At 47.5% G+C, this 15,491-nt stretch overlaps 1 protein-coding gene across 1 annotated transcript in view; it reads right to left on the bottom strand.

Moving 5' to 3' along the window:
- Window positions 1-15,491, bottom strand: part of LOC147017522 (uncharacterized) — a 236,010-nt gene that overhangs the window by 95,284 nt on the left and 125,235 nt on the right. The window contains exons 8-11 of the mRNA XM_085847979.1: window positions 7,480-7,671; window positions 3,824-3,872; window positions 3,103-3,183; window positions 690-779 (exon numbers count right to left, since the gene is read on the bottom strand). Coding sequence (XP_085704105.1) covers window positions 690-779; window positions 3,103-3,183; window positions 3,824-3,872; window positions 7,480-7,671 — 412 coding nt within the window. The remainder of the gene's footprint in view (window positions 1-689; window positions 780-3,102; window positions 3,184-3,823; window positions 3,873-7,479; window positions 7,672-15,491) is intronic.

Consider the following 15,491-nt stretch of genomic DNA (forward strand, 5'->3'; position numbering starts at 1 on the left):
TTGCAGAATCTGAGTCGAGGTTTGACAGGAAGCTCTCCACTTTGTCAGGAGAAAAGGATACAGAGTCTAGGGACAGTTGGGTGCGACTGGGTAAAGTGGGTCGAGATAGTGATGGGTTTAGGACACAAGATTTAGCTGCAAACACCGAGTTTAGACATTCAGCTTTATCACGTGTGGAATCAGCAGTGCGGCCATTTGAGGTAAGGGAGGGGATGGAGGGGGAACATACACCAGAAACAGATTTAAGATTACTTTGACCCATAGCAACATAAACTGAGCCACAGCACTTCAACCCTTCCTCAACATCCTGCAAAACTGGCTCATCATCAAAAGACTAAAAGTCGCCCCCTCAAAATCAAGTCACTCTTTTAACAATTTATACCAAGGAGCACAGAGCTGCACCACACGTCACACTGAAAAACATCCCTTTCTCTCACACACGTAATTCTCAGATCACATTACAAACAATACACATACCCAAGCTTAACACACTTTCATGTCAGCCAACTTGTAGCTGATGTCCATGAAAGCAGTTGAGAACACTAATTGTTGTTGGAGGCAGGACTTGAGTAATTAATCAGTAATTAACAGTTTGATTCCACAAAAATTTGCAGAAAAGTGAAACTATTTTGGTATTTGTGGGGAAAAAAAAAATATGCCAAGCTTCTTCTTCTATTTTCAACACAAACCTTCGACTGGATTTTCATCTTCCACAAAGACTTCCTCCACTGTCTCCACATTTATCTCTGCAGGAAGTTCTTCAGCTTTCTCATCATCCTCTGCAACAATAAAGGAAAACAAATACTTGTTTACATTGTTTGTGCAAAGTGTAACAGGCATCAAAATGAATCGTCATGAGGATGTTGATAAATGTTGTAAACTGCAAGAAACAGTTAAAATCAGGTTGTGAATGGAGACCGAGAAGGTCAAAATGCTTGACACACCCTTTCGACCTCCACTTAATTTTCTTCCTCACACACCATCCCACCAATTCTACCACACCATCCCAATCTCCATACAACAATTGGATGGTTCTGAAATGGTGTATAAAATTGGGAGGTTTTCATTTAAAGTTTTGCACCTTGAGAGAAGCTATGCGTATGCGGGCGCACTGACGCACATTGCAGGAAAACAAGATGGATATCCATTTGTGCCAATGATTACGATTGAAAAAGTGATCTCGTCCAACATGGTACAATTACAAAAAGAAAGCTGTTGATGTAATAAGTGCTTTGTTTTGAGACTTGGATAGGAAGAGTGCATGTCGAAAAAGGGAAAACAGTGGAAAGAAAATCTTTAACTGTTACGTTTGTGGCAAGGGGTTGAGGGGTGGATTTCGTTTTTAGAATTCAGGTGTACACCGCTGTTCATGTTCACGTAGTTTGAGAACTTTTGCAAACATTGAATTCAGTGTTTGTGGTCAGGAATAAGTCGTTCTGATTGTTTGTGTGCTGCTGGGAGATGGAGATGTAATCTTTAGTGGCTATTTATGTTCAAGGTGTCACAGGTAAGTGGTCTGCTCTGAACACCGGATTGTGGGAGGGCGGGTCAGGATGAGGCCCAGATGGCATGAGCAGGCTCTCAGGGAAAGGAAGAATCTCAGTCACGAGGAGTCAGTCCATATAAGGACATCATATCATAATCCTCGTGAATTGTGGAAACTGGTCAGCAGTGCAAATATGATGGCCGAGAGCAATTGGTGAAAGCTGATGAGGAACTGCCACGGCTGATAGCGGTAGGCCAAGAGCATCAGACAAGCTTGATCGCCATACCGAGAGCAGTGCTTGGTCGCCATACCTTGACCTGTCACCTGAGAGGTCACATTGAAGGTGCAAGTGCGTGGTTTGGCTCTCTGCGCTTCCCACTTTGGACATCTGGACACTCTACTCTGCACACAATGCCTGAAATATGACTCCCTTTGTTGGGTCAGACTCAAGGTTTGGCAAAATAATATCAGCAGTGTGCCACCTGACTAGTACATCAGCCAATCACCAATTTACTTTTTTTTTTAAACACATTGAACCACGTGACATAATCAGCCTTTAAAAAATATGAGCAACTTTTCTAACCAACACTCAATAATTCCCCAAATTGGAAACAAGGCAAAATCATTTCCCTCCTGAAGTCAAAGTACCCACCAAAACAGATTACTGCAGACCTATCACATGATTTTGCACAACCTAAAAGTTACCCAACACCTCCTTGCACTCTCAAACCCTCACGTCCCACTCTCGCACACCCAGCACAGATTCAGAACAAACTACTCTTCTCACAAATCTCACACAAAACACCTTTGATGGCTTCAACAAAAGAACACCGCCAAAACACACGATGATCACGAAAATAGGCATAAACAATGATTTAGCCACCATGCAAAACTTACTCACAAACAAAATACTCAAACCAAATGCGGGCTTGCCAACGACCTATCATGCAAACAATCAAACGTAACTTTTCATGGCAAGTCATCACACAAACAATACTTTCCTAACAGAGTCCCTCAAGGCTCAGTCCTCTCTCCCACATGCTTACAACTTTCATGCACAATTTTCCACAACCATCCAATAGCATACACCTCATAAACAGAAGGCACAACCATTACTTGGACCCATAGCAACATCTACTGAGCCACAGCACTTCAATCCTTCAACATCCTGCAACACTGGCTCACCATCAAAAGACTAAAAGTAGCCCCCTCAAAATCAAGTCACTCTTTGAACAAATTATACCAAGGAGCACATAGCTGCACCACAAGTCACACTGAAAAACATCCCTTTCTCTCACACACACAAAACGCACGCACACAAAACACACACACACACACACACACACACACACACACACACACACACACACGTAATTCTCAGATCACATTACAAACAATACCCAAGCTTAACACACTTTCATGTCAGCCAACTTGTAGCTGACGTCCATGAAAGCAGCTGAAAACACTAATTGGTGTTTGCGGCAGGATTTGGGTCGAGTAATTAATCAGTGATCACCAGTTTCATTCCACAAAAAATTGCAGAAAAGTAAAAGTATTTTGGTATTTGTGGGAAAAAAGGTCAAGGCAAGCCTCGTCTTCTTTTTTTCAACACAAACCTTTGACTGGCTTTTCATCTTCCACAAAGATTTCCTCCACAATGATCTCTGCAGGAAGTTGTGCAACTTTCTCATCATCTTCTGCAAGAATAAAAGAAAACAATTACTTGTTTACATTGTTTGTGCAAAGTGTAACAGGCATCAAAATGAATCGTCACAAGAATGTTGATAAATGTTTTAAATTGCAAACAACAGTTAAAATCAGGTTGTGAATGGAGACCGAGAAGGTCAAAAAGCTTGACACACCCTTTCAACCTCTTCACTTAATTTTCTTCCTCACACACCATCCCACCAATTCTACCACACCATGCCTATCTCCAAACAGCAATTAGATGGTTCTGAAATAGTGTATAAAATTGAGAGGTTTTCATCTAAAGTTTTGCACCTTAAGACACACACACACACACACACACACACACACACACACACACACACACACACACACACACACACACACACACACACACACACACACACACACACACACACACACACACACACACACACACTTCAAGCATTAAACCAATGTACATACCCAGGCTTAACACACTTACGGCACTCACAGACAATGACTGAGGACATCACAAAGAAACCACACACAGACCCCGAAACACATGAAGACAAAACCACAACGACACAACAAAGAGTTCCTTCAAAACATTCCCCCGCCGATCAACAACTCAAAACATCCATCCATACCCACTTCACCTTGGATGCTTACCTTTCTTGTATGAATAGTCTGCTTCTTTTAACATGGTTTCCAATGAATACTGTAGAACACACAATCCCAATTAGAATAATGATAATCATGTTATGTTGGTTAAATCAAAGCAATACATACACCTCTTATAACTAAAGATCCACTGCCGACCAGTGAAGAATATGAACACATTCTCGAGTAGTTTGTTTCATTATATTGCAAATGAAAGATTGGGAAAGTAAGGTGTGGATAACATATTGTGGTGGTGGAGATGATTGAGGTGGGATCGACCTGTGATACTCAAAAGCCCACACATCTTGCTTCTTTTTCGTTTTTTTTGTGCACATGATTGAGGCTCTTGGAAGAGAAAGAGCAGAATGGAAGGGAAGAAAATGGAAAGGGGGAAGCACCAACAGGAGAGTAAAAGAAAGAGTGAGATCAAAGGGATGGGGAGACGGGGCCCTGGGGGGGGGGTGGATCACAACAACCTGGAAATAAGGAGTGCTTAGGAATGGGGTGATTTGAGGTAGAAGAGATCATGGGTCTGAGAGGGGATAACCTGACGTCGTGGAGAACAGATGTCTTGAAGCCTTGGAGGGAAGAATGGGACTGAACAGATTCTGGGAGTTGGTATTGGAGGCGAGAGAACAGGAAAAACTCGAAGGGCACTCGGTAGATCACATACCTAATCACGCAATGCCTGATCCACGAGAACATATCGGGCCAAATACATTTTTGAAATATCATGCTATATATAGTTTTTGGCCCTATCTCTCAGTGGTGAAGAATCACTTTTAAGATTAAATAATTCTCGTACCCAGATCCGGATCTGGACCTTCACCAAAATCAAATCAATTTGTCATGGTCACACACCCAACCTGTCCACCAAGTTTCAACCAAATCCGTTCACAACTTTTTGAGGTATTTTGCTATATATTAGTTTAGCCATGTCTCTTAATGGTGGAGAATCGCATAAAAAAACTTTCGGAGTCGGATCCGGATCTGGATCTTCACCAAAATCAAATCAGTTTATCCGAGTCACACACCCAACCTGCCCATCAAATTTCATCTGGATCCATACACAACTTTTTGAGATATACTGCACACAGACAGAGACAGACAGACAAACAGAGACAGAGAGGGGTGAAAACATAACCTCCTTCACCTTCGGTGGTTGAGGTAAGAAGTGGAGGTGAGCAGTGAGCCTGGATTTTGGAAGTGTAAGAAGAAGAGGGTTACTGGCAAACCGGTTGCACCATGCAGGAACCTGGGAGGGACAGAGCCAAGAGAGGGCTGAGGGTGCAAGCCCAAAAGGCAGGTGGGTGTAATATAGAGGCCACCAAGCTCATGTGAGAGTAACAGGCCCAAACACTTGGCTTTGGGACCAGAATTCGCAATGATTTTGAGAGTCTTGCTTTCCACAGCATCAAGAAAGAAAAGGGTTGAAGTGAGGGCACCAGTCTGAAGGGGCGAGCTCCACGAAGCTGCAAATGAATGACTCATAGGTTGTCAAAAATTCATATTAGCCAAGGAACCACCCGACACAACAAAGGATATATCCAGTCAGCTGGCTTTGGAGGCCATCGTGGAAATACTGGCAGCCCAAGAAAGATCATGAATGATGGTGAGGCACAAAAGTCGAGTGGCTGAACATCTTTCAATGGTTTGTTCAGGAAGATGATGCAAGTGTTTGCCATACGGTCCTTTTGGAGAGACAGTGTGAACGTGTGCGATATTTCGGGGTTGAAAGACATATTCCAAGTGTTAGACCAGCATTCTATCAAGTGTCCTATCAAGGTCTGGAGAGAGTGAAGAGGCTGCTGCCTGCCTGGCTGGCTCAAGGATGACAGATGATATGGCAGAGGGTCGGAATCACCAGCAAAGAGATCGGCAGGATTTTCCAGGAAATCAGAAAGATTACTGAAGAAGATGAGGACCAAGACTGGCCCAAAGACACTGCCTTGGAGCGCTCCATCTTTGACAAGAAGAGGAGAAGAGAGGATCCCATTCAGAACTACACACTGACTGGGGGAGTGGAGGAAGTCAGTGATCCACAAGAGGAGGTGGCCTTAGATGCCATAAACAGCAAGTCTGGAGATCACGGAGGGGTGCAAGACTATCACATGCTCATGATCTGTCCAGAGAGATGACCCTGATCTTGTGTCTGAGATTGAGGACTTCCATCCATTGTTGGGGGAATACAAGCAGTTTGTCTCGAGTAAAATGACCGGGTCTGAAACAGCAGTGATGATCTCAGATCAGGTCTTTAGAGAAAGGGAAATATTTGATGTCAGCTGCAATTGGCAAGGCGTTATGGTGTTCATAACCAGTCGTTATCATTGCTTTGTTGATAACGTTATCATTGCTCATTGCTTTACCAAAAACCTTTGTTGGGCCAGCTATCACTCCTTCGCAGGCAGGATAAATTTCCGAAGCATTTCCATGCTATAGTTGCGAGAGCGGTTGTTGGAGGTCATGGGCTTCAGATAAACGAGTTATGTCATTGATAAAAGTCGAGCATAAGTGCATCACTGGAAGTGATGAGAAGCTGAGTGGTGAGCCAAAGGGTGTGCAGTGACACACGGTCGTGGGGTAATAAAAGGCCGAGGGGCGGGTTGAAATGAGGGGTCGACAGTCGAGTAGTTTGGCAGTCAAGTTGGGGGCTGAGTCCAGAGTTGAAGTTCGTCATTTCCACAATCAAAAATGCAGCTGTCGTCCCGCAGAGGGAGCTGGACAACTGAGAGGGCGGCAAGTGAGACAGAGAGGTCAACAGACGTTGAGGATGCCAGTCTGAGCATCGCGCAATAATATAACTAGCACGCATGTGCGTTGAGAGCAAACCCGGACACCACTGAAACTGTGATCTTTCTCTCTTGCAGACTAGCACTGTCAGACAGACATCACCACCCCACGGAATCATCCCATGGGAACCAGGTTCTTTCAGTCTCATGATATCTTTCTGTCTTGCTCTTCACGGTACGAGTGGATAAGGTATCGCTTTTAGCTGTTAATGTGTCATGGGTAGAAGTAAATTATTACAGAGAATGAATTACTGATCAGTGCCTTTGTTTCATTGTGACTCGCACCCCTTCTTTTGCAATGACCTCTGTTTCTCCATCACGGGCATGTCGGCCTGGTATGCAGTTCGAATTTGGAATATTATAACTAAGGTGAAGGTCAAAACCCGCAGCCATGGAAAATTGGTGCCAAGTTAGGAGGCTTAAAACTGCAGCAGTTTGTCCTGGGTCATCACTCAGCCCTCATCCTTTCAGAAGGATGAATCGGCTGAAGGTAACAGATCTCTTTAGAAGTTCTGTACATCGCAAACCGAGGTAAATATCTGTTCCGCTGTCCCGACAGATGGAATACCTTCTCTGATGATCGTCCATTGCTAAAATGGTGACCATCCTGTGGAAGATTTGACTGCATGTCCACCCATGGTCCAATGCAACATCAGTAGTCAGGTTTTGGATCAGGACTCTGGTCTGAATCTTACAACCAGAACAATATTTAAATGGACAAAAACGAGTGCAATCTGATCACGTTCCAACAATTCCCACACAAATTCATACTCATAGATAAGGTGTAAGATTCACAAGATATTTTGGTTTCAGTTTTGAAAGTTGAATCCATTCACATCAAGCACAGCATATCGTTTTTGAGCAAAGACTTCATACCTTTGCCAAGTTCTTGTTGGCGAAAGAGAAAAAGGATGCGTTTTGTCGAGATTTCATATCATTTTCCAGCTTCTTTTCTTGAACATCCTTCTCGATATCTTTCTCATCATTGAAATGCTGTTGAAGAAGCTGTTTTTGGTGAGCTCTCAGTGAGAGAACATCTTCACATTTTGAAAAGTTGCTTTTTTCTTTCTGCAAAACAAAGTTGTCCTGTAAATTATTGGCAAAAGGCAAGATAGTAAAATATGGTTTAAACTTCCACTCCAGGAAACTCTAAAATGTGGTCTCTTAATGCTACTCGGTCAAAAAAATACATTATTATTCGAAGCAAGCTGCGACTTGTCTGTCGGGACAAGAAAAAAAAACAGAAAAAACAAACAAAGGAAACCAAACCTTATCATTGAAATGTCCCTCTCTGACCACTGATTTTCACCGAACACTAAAAGCACCCGCTGGAAGAGTGCACGCATGCTGAGGCCGAGCTCCTTTTATACAGTACAATAAAATACTACAACCTGTCACTTTGCTTATGGGAATATTAAGGGTGGGGAGGGGAGAAAGGAGAGGAGTGAGAGAGGATGGAGGCAGGTGAAAGGCGGGATGGAAGGGATGGAGAGAGAAGGGAGGGATAGGAGAGGGATAGGGGTGTGAAAGAGAGGGATAGGGGTGTGAAAGAGAGGGATAGGGGTGGGAAAGAGAGGGATAGGGGTGGGAAAGAGAGGGATAGGGGTGGGAAAGAGAGGGATAGGGGTGGGAAAGAGAGGGATAGGGGTGGGAAAGAGAGGGATAGGGGTGGGAAAGAGAGGGATAGGGGTGGGAAAGAGAGGGATAGGGGTGGGAAAGAGAGGGATAGGGGTGGGAAAGAGAGGGATAGGGGTGGGAAAGAGAGGGATAGGGGTGGAAAAGAGAGGGATAGGGGTGGGAAAGAGAGGGATAGGGGTGGGAAAGAGAGGGATAGGGGTGGGAAAGAGAGGGATAGGGGTGGGAAAGAGAGGGATAGGGGTGGGAAAGAGAAGGATAGGGGTGGGAAAGAGAAGGATAGGGGTGGGAAAGAGAGGGATAGGGGTGGGAAAGAAAGGAAGAGGGGTGGGAAAGGAGAGGGATATGGGTGGGAGAGAGAGGGATAGGGGTGGGAAAGAGAGACAGAGGGGTGAGAGAGGCAGAGGGGTGGGAGAGGCAGAGGGGTGGGAGAGGCAGAGGGGTGGGAGAGGCAGAGGGGTGGGAGAGGCAGAGGGGTGGGAGAGGCAGAGGGGTGGGAGAGGCAGAGGGGTGGGAGAGGCAGAGGGGTGGGAGAGGCAGAGGGGTGGGAGAGGCAGAGACAGAGGGGTGGGAGAGGCAGGGGCAGAGGGGTGCGACAGGCAGAGGCAGAGGGGTGCGACAGGCAGAGGCAGAGGGGTGGGACAGGCAGAGGCAGAGGCAGAGGGGTGGGCCAGGCAGAGGGGTGGGAGAGGCAGAGGGGTGGGAGAGGCAGAGGGGTGGGAGAGGCAGAGACAGAGGGGTGGGAGAGGCAGGGGCAGAGGGGTGCGACAGGCAGAGGCAGAGGGGTGCGACAGGCAGAGGCAGAGGGGTGGGACAGGCAGAGGCAGAGGCAGAGGGGTGGGACAGGCAGAGGGGTGGGAGAGGCGGAGGGGTGGGAGAGGCGGAGGGGTGGGAGAGGCGGAGGGGTGGGAGAGGCGGAGGGGTGGGAGAGGCGGAGGGTGGGAGAGGCGGAGGGGTGGGAGAGGAGAAGGGGTGAGAGAGGCGGAGGGGTGAGAGAGGCGGAGGGGTGAGAGAGGCGGAGGGGTGAGAGAGGCGGAGGGGTGAGAGAGGCGGAGGGGTGAGAGAGGCGGAGGGGTGAGAGAGGCGGAGGGGTGAGAGAGGCGGAGAGGTGAGAGAGGTGGAGCACCTACATTTGTTTAACACACAAGTGTTTGTATTTTCTCATATCAATGGTTCACAAGTCCTTCACAAGCTGGCTGTCCATACTTGACATTCCACTGAAGGTGTCACGAGAATGTGGAATTTATTGGTGCAAACTTTTGTTTTTGAGATGTAAGCCCCCCTCCCATGCAGAGCATAGGTACCTGACTCGTAATTTTATACAGTTTGTCCGAAATCCTCACAAATAGATGTACAGAAAAACAGGCTTCATGTGTGCGTGACTTGTCAGTCATTGTGAAGTACAATTCTGAAGTTCCGATGCTTGCTGTAACAAAGATGAAGATCATAACGATGATCACAATTAATGTAAAATAACTCATGCTATTTAGATTCCTTTTCATCATTTTGTTGGAACATTTGCATTTGTTCCAACTGCTTGAAACAGATTTCTGGGTAGAAATGCAGGCTCATGGAGGAGTCAACCAAAATAATGCTTTCGGTTCACAGAGTGACAGGACATCACTCCAGAAAAAGGAAAAAAAACTTTTGGTCAAAATCCCATCAACAGTTCACAAGTTATCGCGCTTACAGAATTTTACCGAACATAACCTCTGACATATTGTTGTTGGCCGGGGTTCGGCGGCGATGAATGACCACTAGGTGGAGCAGTGGAGTCGTCTCCCACCGAACGCACAGAATTTAGGTCGTGACTCTCGGACAACTCTGAAAGTTCACGGGTCACTTAGAGGACCGTGGTTGCGAATATTTTGATGGCGTGAGGTAGGGTAAACTTGTTTAATTCCAATTTACCCAAGTACTCACACCGTCCAACTACCGGGGAAACCACACCCTCGGCCGACTTTGTCCAAATCGAGTCGCCATCACCGACTCTGATCCGGCGTAATAGAGCGGAAGTTACCAAAGCCACGCCGGACCAAATGAACAATTTACCGGCCCAAACGGCCTTACTATTTCTCAATACGCAACATGCTCGGCCAATGAAAGAAAACACGAGCAACGAACTGGAACATTTAACAGGGGTTTATTACAAATAATAATCGGGAAGGGAGACAGAGCAGAATTATCACGAATAAAGAGATGTAATTTACAAGGAAAGGAAAAGACTTTTACAATTCTACTTACACAGACTGGCCCGACACACACACACACGTACGCACGCACGCACGCACGCGAAACTGGACCCCGTGGGTCTTTAGTCGGTAGAGCCGGGCCAGGGTACCTGTGCCGCCTCGTGCGGTCACACCAACCCGAACCACCCCAGTGGGACACGAACTCACGAGCTGAAGTCCAGGGCCCACGTCCCTGGCAGCTCAACCCACCACCACCATGAAAATCCACCGCAAAGGGCCACAGATGACGACCGAGACCAAGCCACCACCACCGCAGATGCTCAGTAGTCGCCACAATCACTGCTCTTCGGTCACCACCACCATGGTGAGCCACCGCAAAGGACCGCAGACCGCTCGAACCATGACCGCAGACCAAGCAAATCGCCACAATTACTCCTCTACTCTCTTGAGGTGGGAGCGGTTTCTCTCATCGCCACTTGCCTCCTGATTGGATGGTCCCATCGCGCGATTCGCTGGCCGTCCCTCATTGAACAGGCCCACGGTAGGCGGGGCAACTCCCACCTTTCTGGGGCGGAGTCGGATCTGAGGTGATGGAGGCTCCGCCCATGCCTTCAGTCCAAAACACGTGGGCAATGGTGACCGGGTTGAGTGAGGGTGGTGTCGTTGTTGTTGTATAAAAACCTAACTAAAAAATAACTTGTAGCGCGCAATTCCCATTAGACAGAAGGAGGGATTCTAACTATAAACACATAATTATCGAAAAAACTAAGCTATGGGGACTGTTGTCTGTTTGTGTGTAAATGGCTTCCAAATCCGAAACAATATGACCTCTTGACCCAAAAATCGAATCAATTCATCTTTACTCCAAAAACTGTCTCCCATACCTCATTTCTTCCAGACTATTGGTGTTGGTGCAGCAAAAGAGATTGGTGAAAATGAGGTACCGGAGACAGTTTTTGTAGGTAATGAGACTATTAAATATGAAGATTCTTCATTCTGCAGGAAGGATCATAGATATCAAATTCTGTGCAGTTTTGAAGGAGAAGAAGTTGGGGATATTGAAGGAAAGAGAAACGATATTGTATCGGGTCATGGAAGGAAGACGTTGGTTGTGGTACATCAAGGAGTAAATGATTTTGGGAGGTTTACTCAGAGGTTTTGAAAAATTTCGGATATTGGGGTGTGGCTGAAAGCAAGGACTTTCACATTCAGTGTCAGGTCAGGTTCGATCTGTGACCTGCTACAGGTACCATGTAAACCTGTACTTACCTGTTCCATGGTCGGGTTGTCGGCGAAGAAACCGTCTCCCCCACCAGGTTTTCTGGTGAGGAAGGTGTTTGGATATGGACACCCAGCAGGATTAAAAACAAAACCTGTCAAAGGGCGGAGGAGCTCCTTGTGAGCCAACGGCCATCGATAGCTAGTGCCCAGCTGTGTCTGCGGACGTCCTCCTGCAGTTGGGTTACCTCTTATTAGGAGGTTGGTGGCAGGAGTTGCGCTCCGGCCAGCGTAAAACCCTTCATTCCGCAAAACACAAAAACGCAAAAAAATCTGAAAACCCACTCCGTGGGAGTACCGCCTGTGCAGCTTCCTTCGCAGGGCAGCTCACCGGATGACGGGATTGGGGCAAAGCCTTCGGGACCCCCAATCTTTGATGATAGGAGGGAAACCACGGGGTAACATCCCTGGGTCAGATTGCGGGAGAGTGTGTCGGAGTGGTGCTGAGGTGTCGTCCACCAGACGGTGGTCTCCTTGGGTTAACCTGAGGCGTTCCCTTCGGGTGGGCGCCTGGAATGTCCTATCCCTAAGAGAGGATGATCACTTGTCTCTGTTATCATCTGAGCTCAAGCGTTTGGACATCGGGATTGCAGCTCTCTCCGAGGTTCGGAGACCGGATTGCGGCGAGATCATGGCGGGTGGTTACACCTACTATTGGTCTGGTCGCTCTGATGGTTACCATACCCAAGGAGTTGCTGTAGCTGTGTCCAATAAGCTGACCCCAATGATAATTGAGGTAACACCGGTCAACGAGCGTATTATGAGATTAAGGATTCGTCACTCCTTAGGTGTCATTTCCCTGGTCTCTGTTTATGCTCCGACTGAGGCGAGTGATCTCACCGTGAAGGACGCATTCTACGCCACGCTCGAGTCTGTAGTTGATCAGTGCCCGAGACGAGATACACTTCTAGTCTTGGGGGATTTCAATGCATCGACTGGAACTGACAGGAATGGTTATGAGGTGTGTGTTGGTCCCCATGGGTCAGGAACTATGAACCAGAATAGCACTAAGTTCCTTGACTTTGCAAGAAGTCATGGACTTAGGGTGGCTGGTTCATGGTTTCAGCGCCGGACTTTGTATTCCAACGCTGGCGGTGTGGCAAAGGAGATTGACCATGTCCTCATTGAGGGTCGGAGGATGATCCAGAACTACAGGGTCTACCAGAGTGCTCAGTTCCTCAATACTGACCACAGGCTTGTTGTAGCAACTCTAAAGCTGCACCTTAAATCCTGGAGAATGGTACCATCCCAGTCTAGGCTGGATGTTGGCAAGCTCAGGGATGAGAGAGTAGCTGAGGAGTTTGCGAACAGGCTGAGTGGACACTTGGGGTGTCCGGGTGCTTTGGGGGGTCCTGAAGAGTTGTGGAGTGCCTTCAAGAGCACCATCCTTGATGTTGCCGGTGGATGTCTTGGAATTCACCGCAGGGCAAAGAAGAATTTTGTCTCTCAAGGGACACTGGATACCATTGACCAGAGTCGCAGGGCCAGGCTAAATGGCAGAGCTGAGCTGTTCAGGGAGCTGAGGCGTAAAACTGTACATGCACTGAGGGTGGACAAGGAGGCCTATGTGCGAGGAATCTGTGAGGGGGTAGAGCATCAACTGTGGACAGGTGATTCTCGTCCTGCTTACAGGGGAATTCGCGCATTGCGTTCATCCAAGCCCATCCCTCGGAACACTGCAGTTAGAGCAGAGAGTGGTAGGCTCTTGACAGAGGAGTCTGAAGTGAAGGCCCGCTGGGCCAGTTACTTTGAGCGATTGTACCAGGATGATCCCCCAGCTGTCGAGTTGGACGTCAAGGGTGTTACAATCCCTGTTGCTGACCCCTGAATCAACTGTGGTCCACCTTCGCTTGTGGAAACACGGGCTGCGGTGAACCGGTTGAAACGGGGCAAAGCTCCAGGGATCTGTGGCATCCATGCTGAACTTCTCAATGCTGGTGGAAATGCTGCACTCGTGTCGTTGCATGTAGTTTTGTGTTCTGCCTGGAACACAGGCATCATCCTAACTGATTGGAAGAGGGGCCTTGTTGTTCCTCTCTGGAAAGGGAAGGGTGATCGCCAAGACTGCAACAACTACCGAGGGGTGACGCTGCTCTCAGTGCCGGGCAAGGTCTTTGCTCGGATAATTCTTGATAGGGTTCGCCACCATCTGCTTGAGCACCAGCGTCCAGAGCAGTCAGGCTTTACACCAAAGAGGTCAACGATTGACCGTATCCTTCCTCTTCGTGTCCTCACCAAACGCAGACGACAGTTTCGGCAGGGGCTGCTTGCAGCCTATGTTGATCTCTGTAAAGCGTTCAATTCAGTGAATCGGGATGTCCTCTGGAGGATTCTTGGTCTTCGTGGGGTGCCACCAAAACTGATCGATCTGATGTTTGAACTCTACTCTGGTACTGAGAGTGCTGTGAAGTGTGGTGGTACCATCTCTGATTTAATTCCAGTTGTTACTGGAGTTCGTCAGGGGTGTGTACTAGCCCCCACACTTTTCAGCACTTGTATGGACTGGATTTTAGGGAGGATGTCGGCGAGATCAAGCTGCGGTGCATCGTTTGGGAATGTCAAGAGCTCGGACCTTGATTTTGCAGATGATGCAGTCATCTTTGTGGAGACTTTAGATATCCTTTTGGGGGCCCTCGAGGTGCTGAATGAGAAGTCGGAGCCGCTGGGATTACGGGTTTTTTGGGTCAAAACTAAGATCCAGGCTTTCAGTGACATCTTGGATGCTGCTGTCCTGTCTGTGTCTGTTTGTGGTGAGGATGTTGAGGTCGTGGAGAGATTCACTTCCCTTGGCAGTGATATTCATGTCTCTGCTGGCTGTGAGTCAGAGGTCATTAGACGTCTGGGTCGGGCCTGGGGAGTCATGGATTCACTGGATCATGGGGTGTGGCGCTGCCGGTATCTGTGCGGGAGGACGAAAGTCCGAGTCTTCAGGTCCTTTGTACTTCCAGTCTTGCTCTCTGGATGCGAGACTTGGACTCTGACCAAGGATCTGAGACGGAGACTTAATTCCTTTGGTACCAGGTCTCTTCGGAGAATCCTGGCTATCGCTGGTCGAATTTTTTGTCCAACGAGCGGTTGCTGAGAGAGACTCGGATGAGATTTGTTACCTGTATAGTCCGTGAGCGTCAGTTGCGGCTGTATGGACATGTGGCTCGTTTTCTTGACGCTTGACGCTCGTTTCATGATTGGAGGAGGCCAATGGGCCGACTACGTGCCTCTTGGTTGCAGCAGGTTGACCATCATCTCAAGGAGATGGGGATGGGCCTGGCATCTGCCTGGGGGATGGCCAGACGAAGGCCCCTGGAGTACCGGCGGAAAGTGGACGCAGCGACGCGCTGTACTGGCACATGCTCCCATACCTGACCTGACCTGACCTGACCTGAAAGCAAAGAGTTGTGAGGTAACGTTTTCAGGGATTCTCCCAAGAATAGGAGATGATATATAAACGATGAACAGAGCAATACATGTCAACAAATGGCTGGAAGAATGGTGTTGGGAGGAAGGTTTTACATTTAAGAAGCAGTGGGGATCATTTCAGGGACAATGGGAGTGTTCCCAGAATAATGGCCACATGTAAAATAGAAAGGGGGCAGCAAGGTTTACAGTGGGAATTGAGGAAGCAATTCAGGCTTTTATTAGGTCAGTGGAGGGTGGGGAAGCTATTAAGGTTGGAACTGATGATGTACTTGTGATTATCAAGTGCAGGCAATAAAATAGAATTTCAAGAAGGGAAAAGTTAAACATATTCTATAGCAATGCCAGATATGTATGTAAATAATAAGA

This window comes from Eptatretus burgeri, chromosome 11, assembly GCF_056783735.1.
Source record: "Eptatretus burgeri isolate ZD-2024b chromosome 11, Ebu_testis_v1, whole genome shotgun sequence".
Lineage (NCBI taxonomy): Eukaryota > Metazoa > Chordata > Myxini > Myxiniformes > Myxinidae > Eptatretus > Eptatretus burgeri.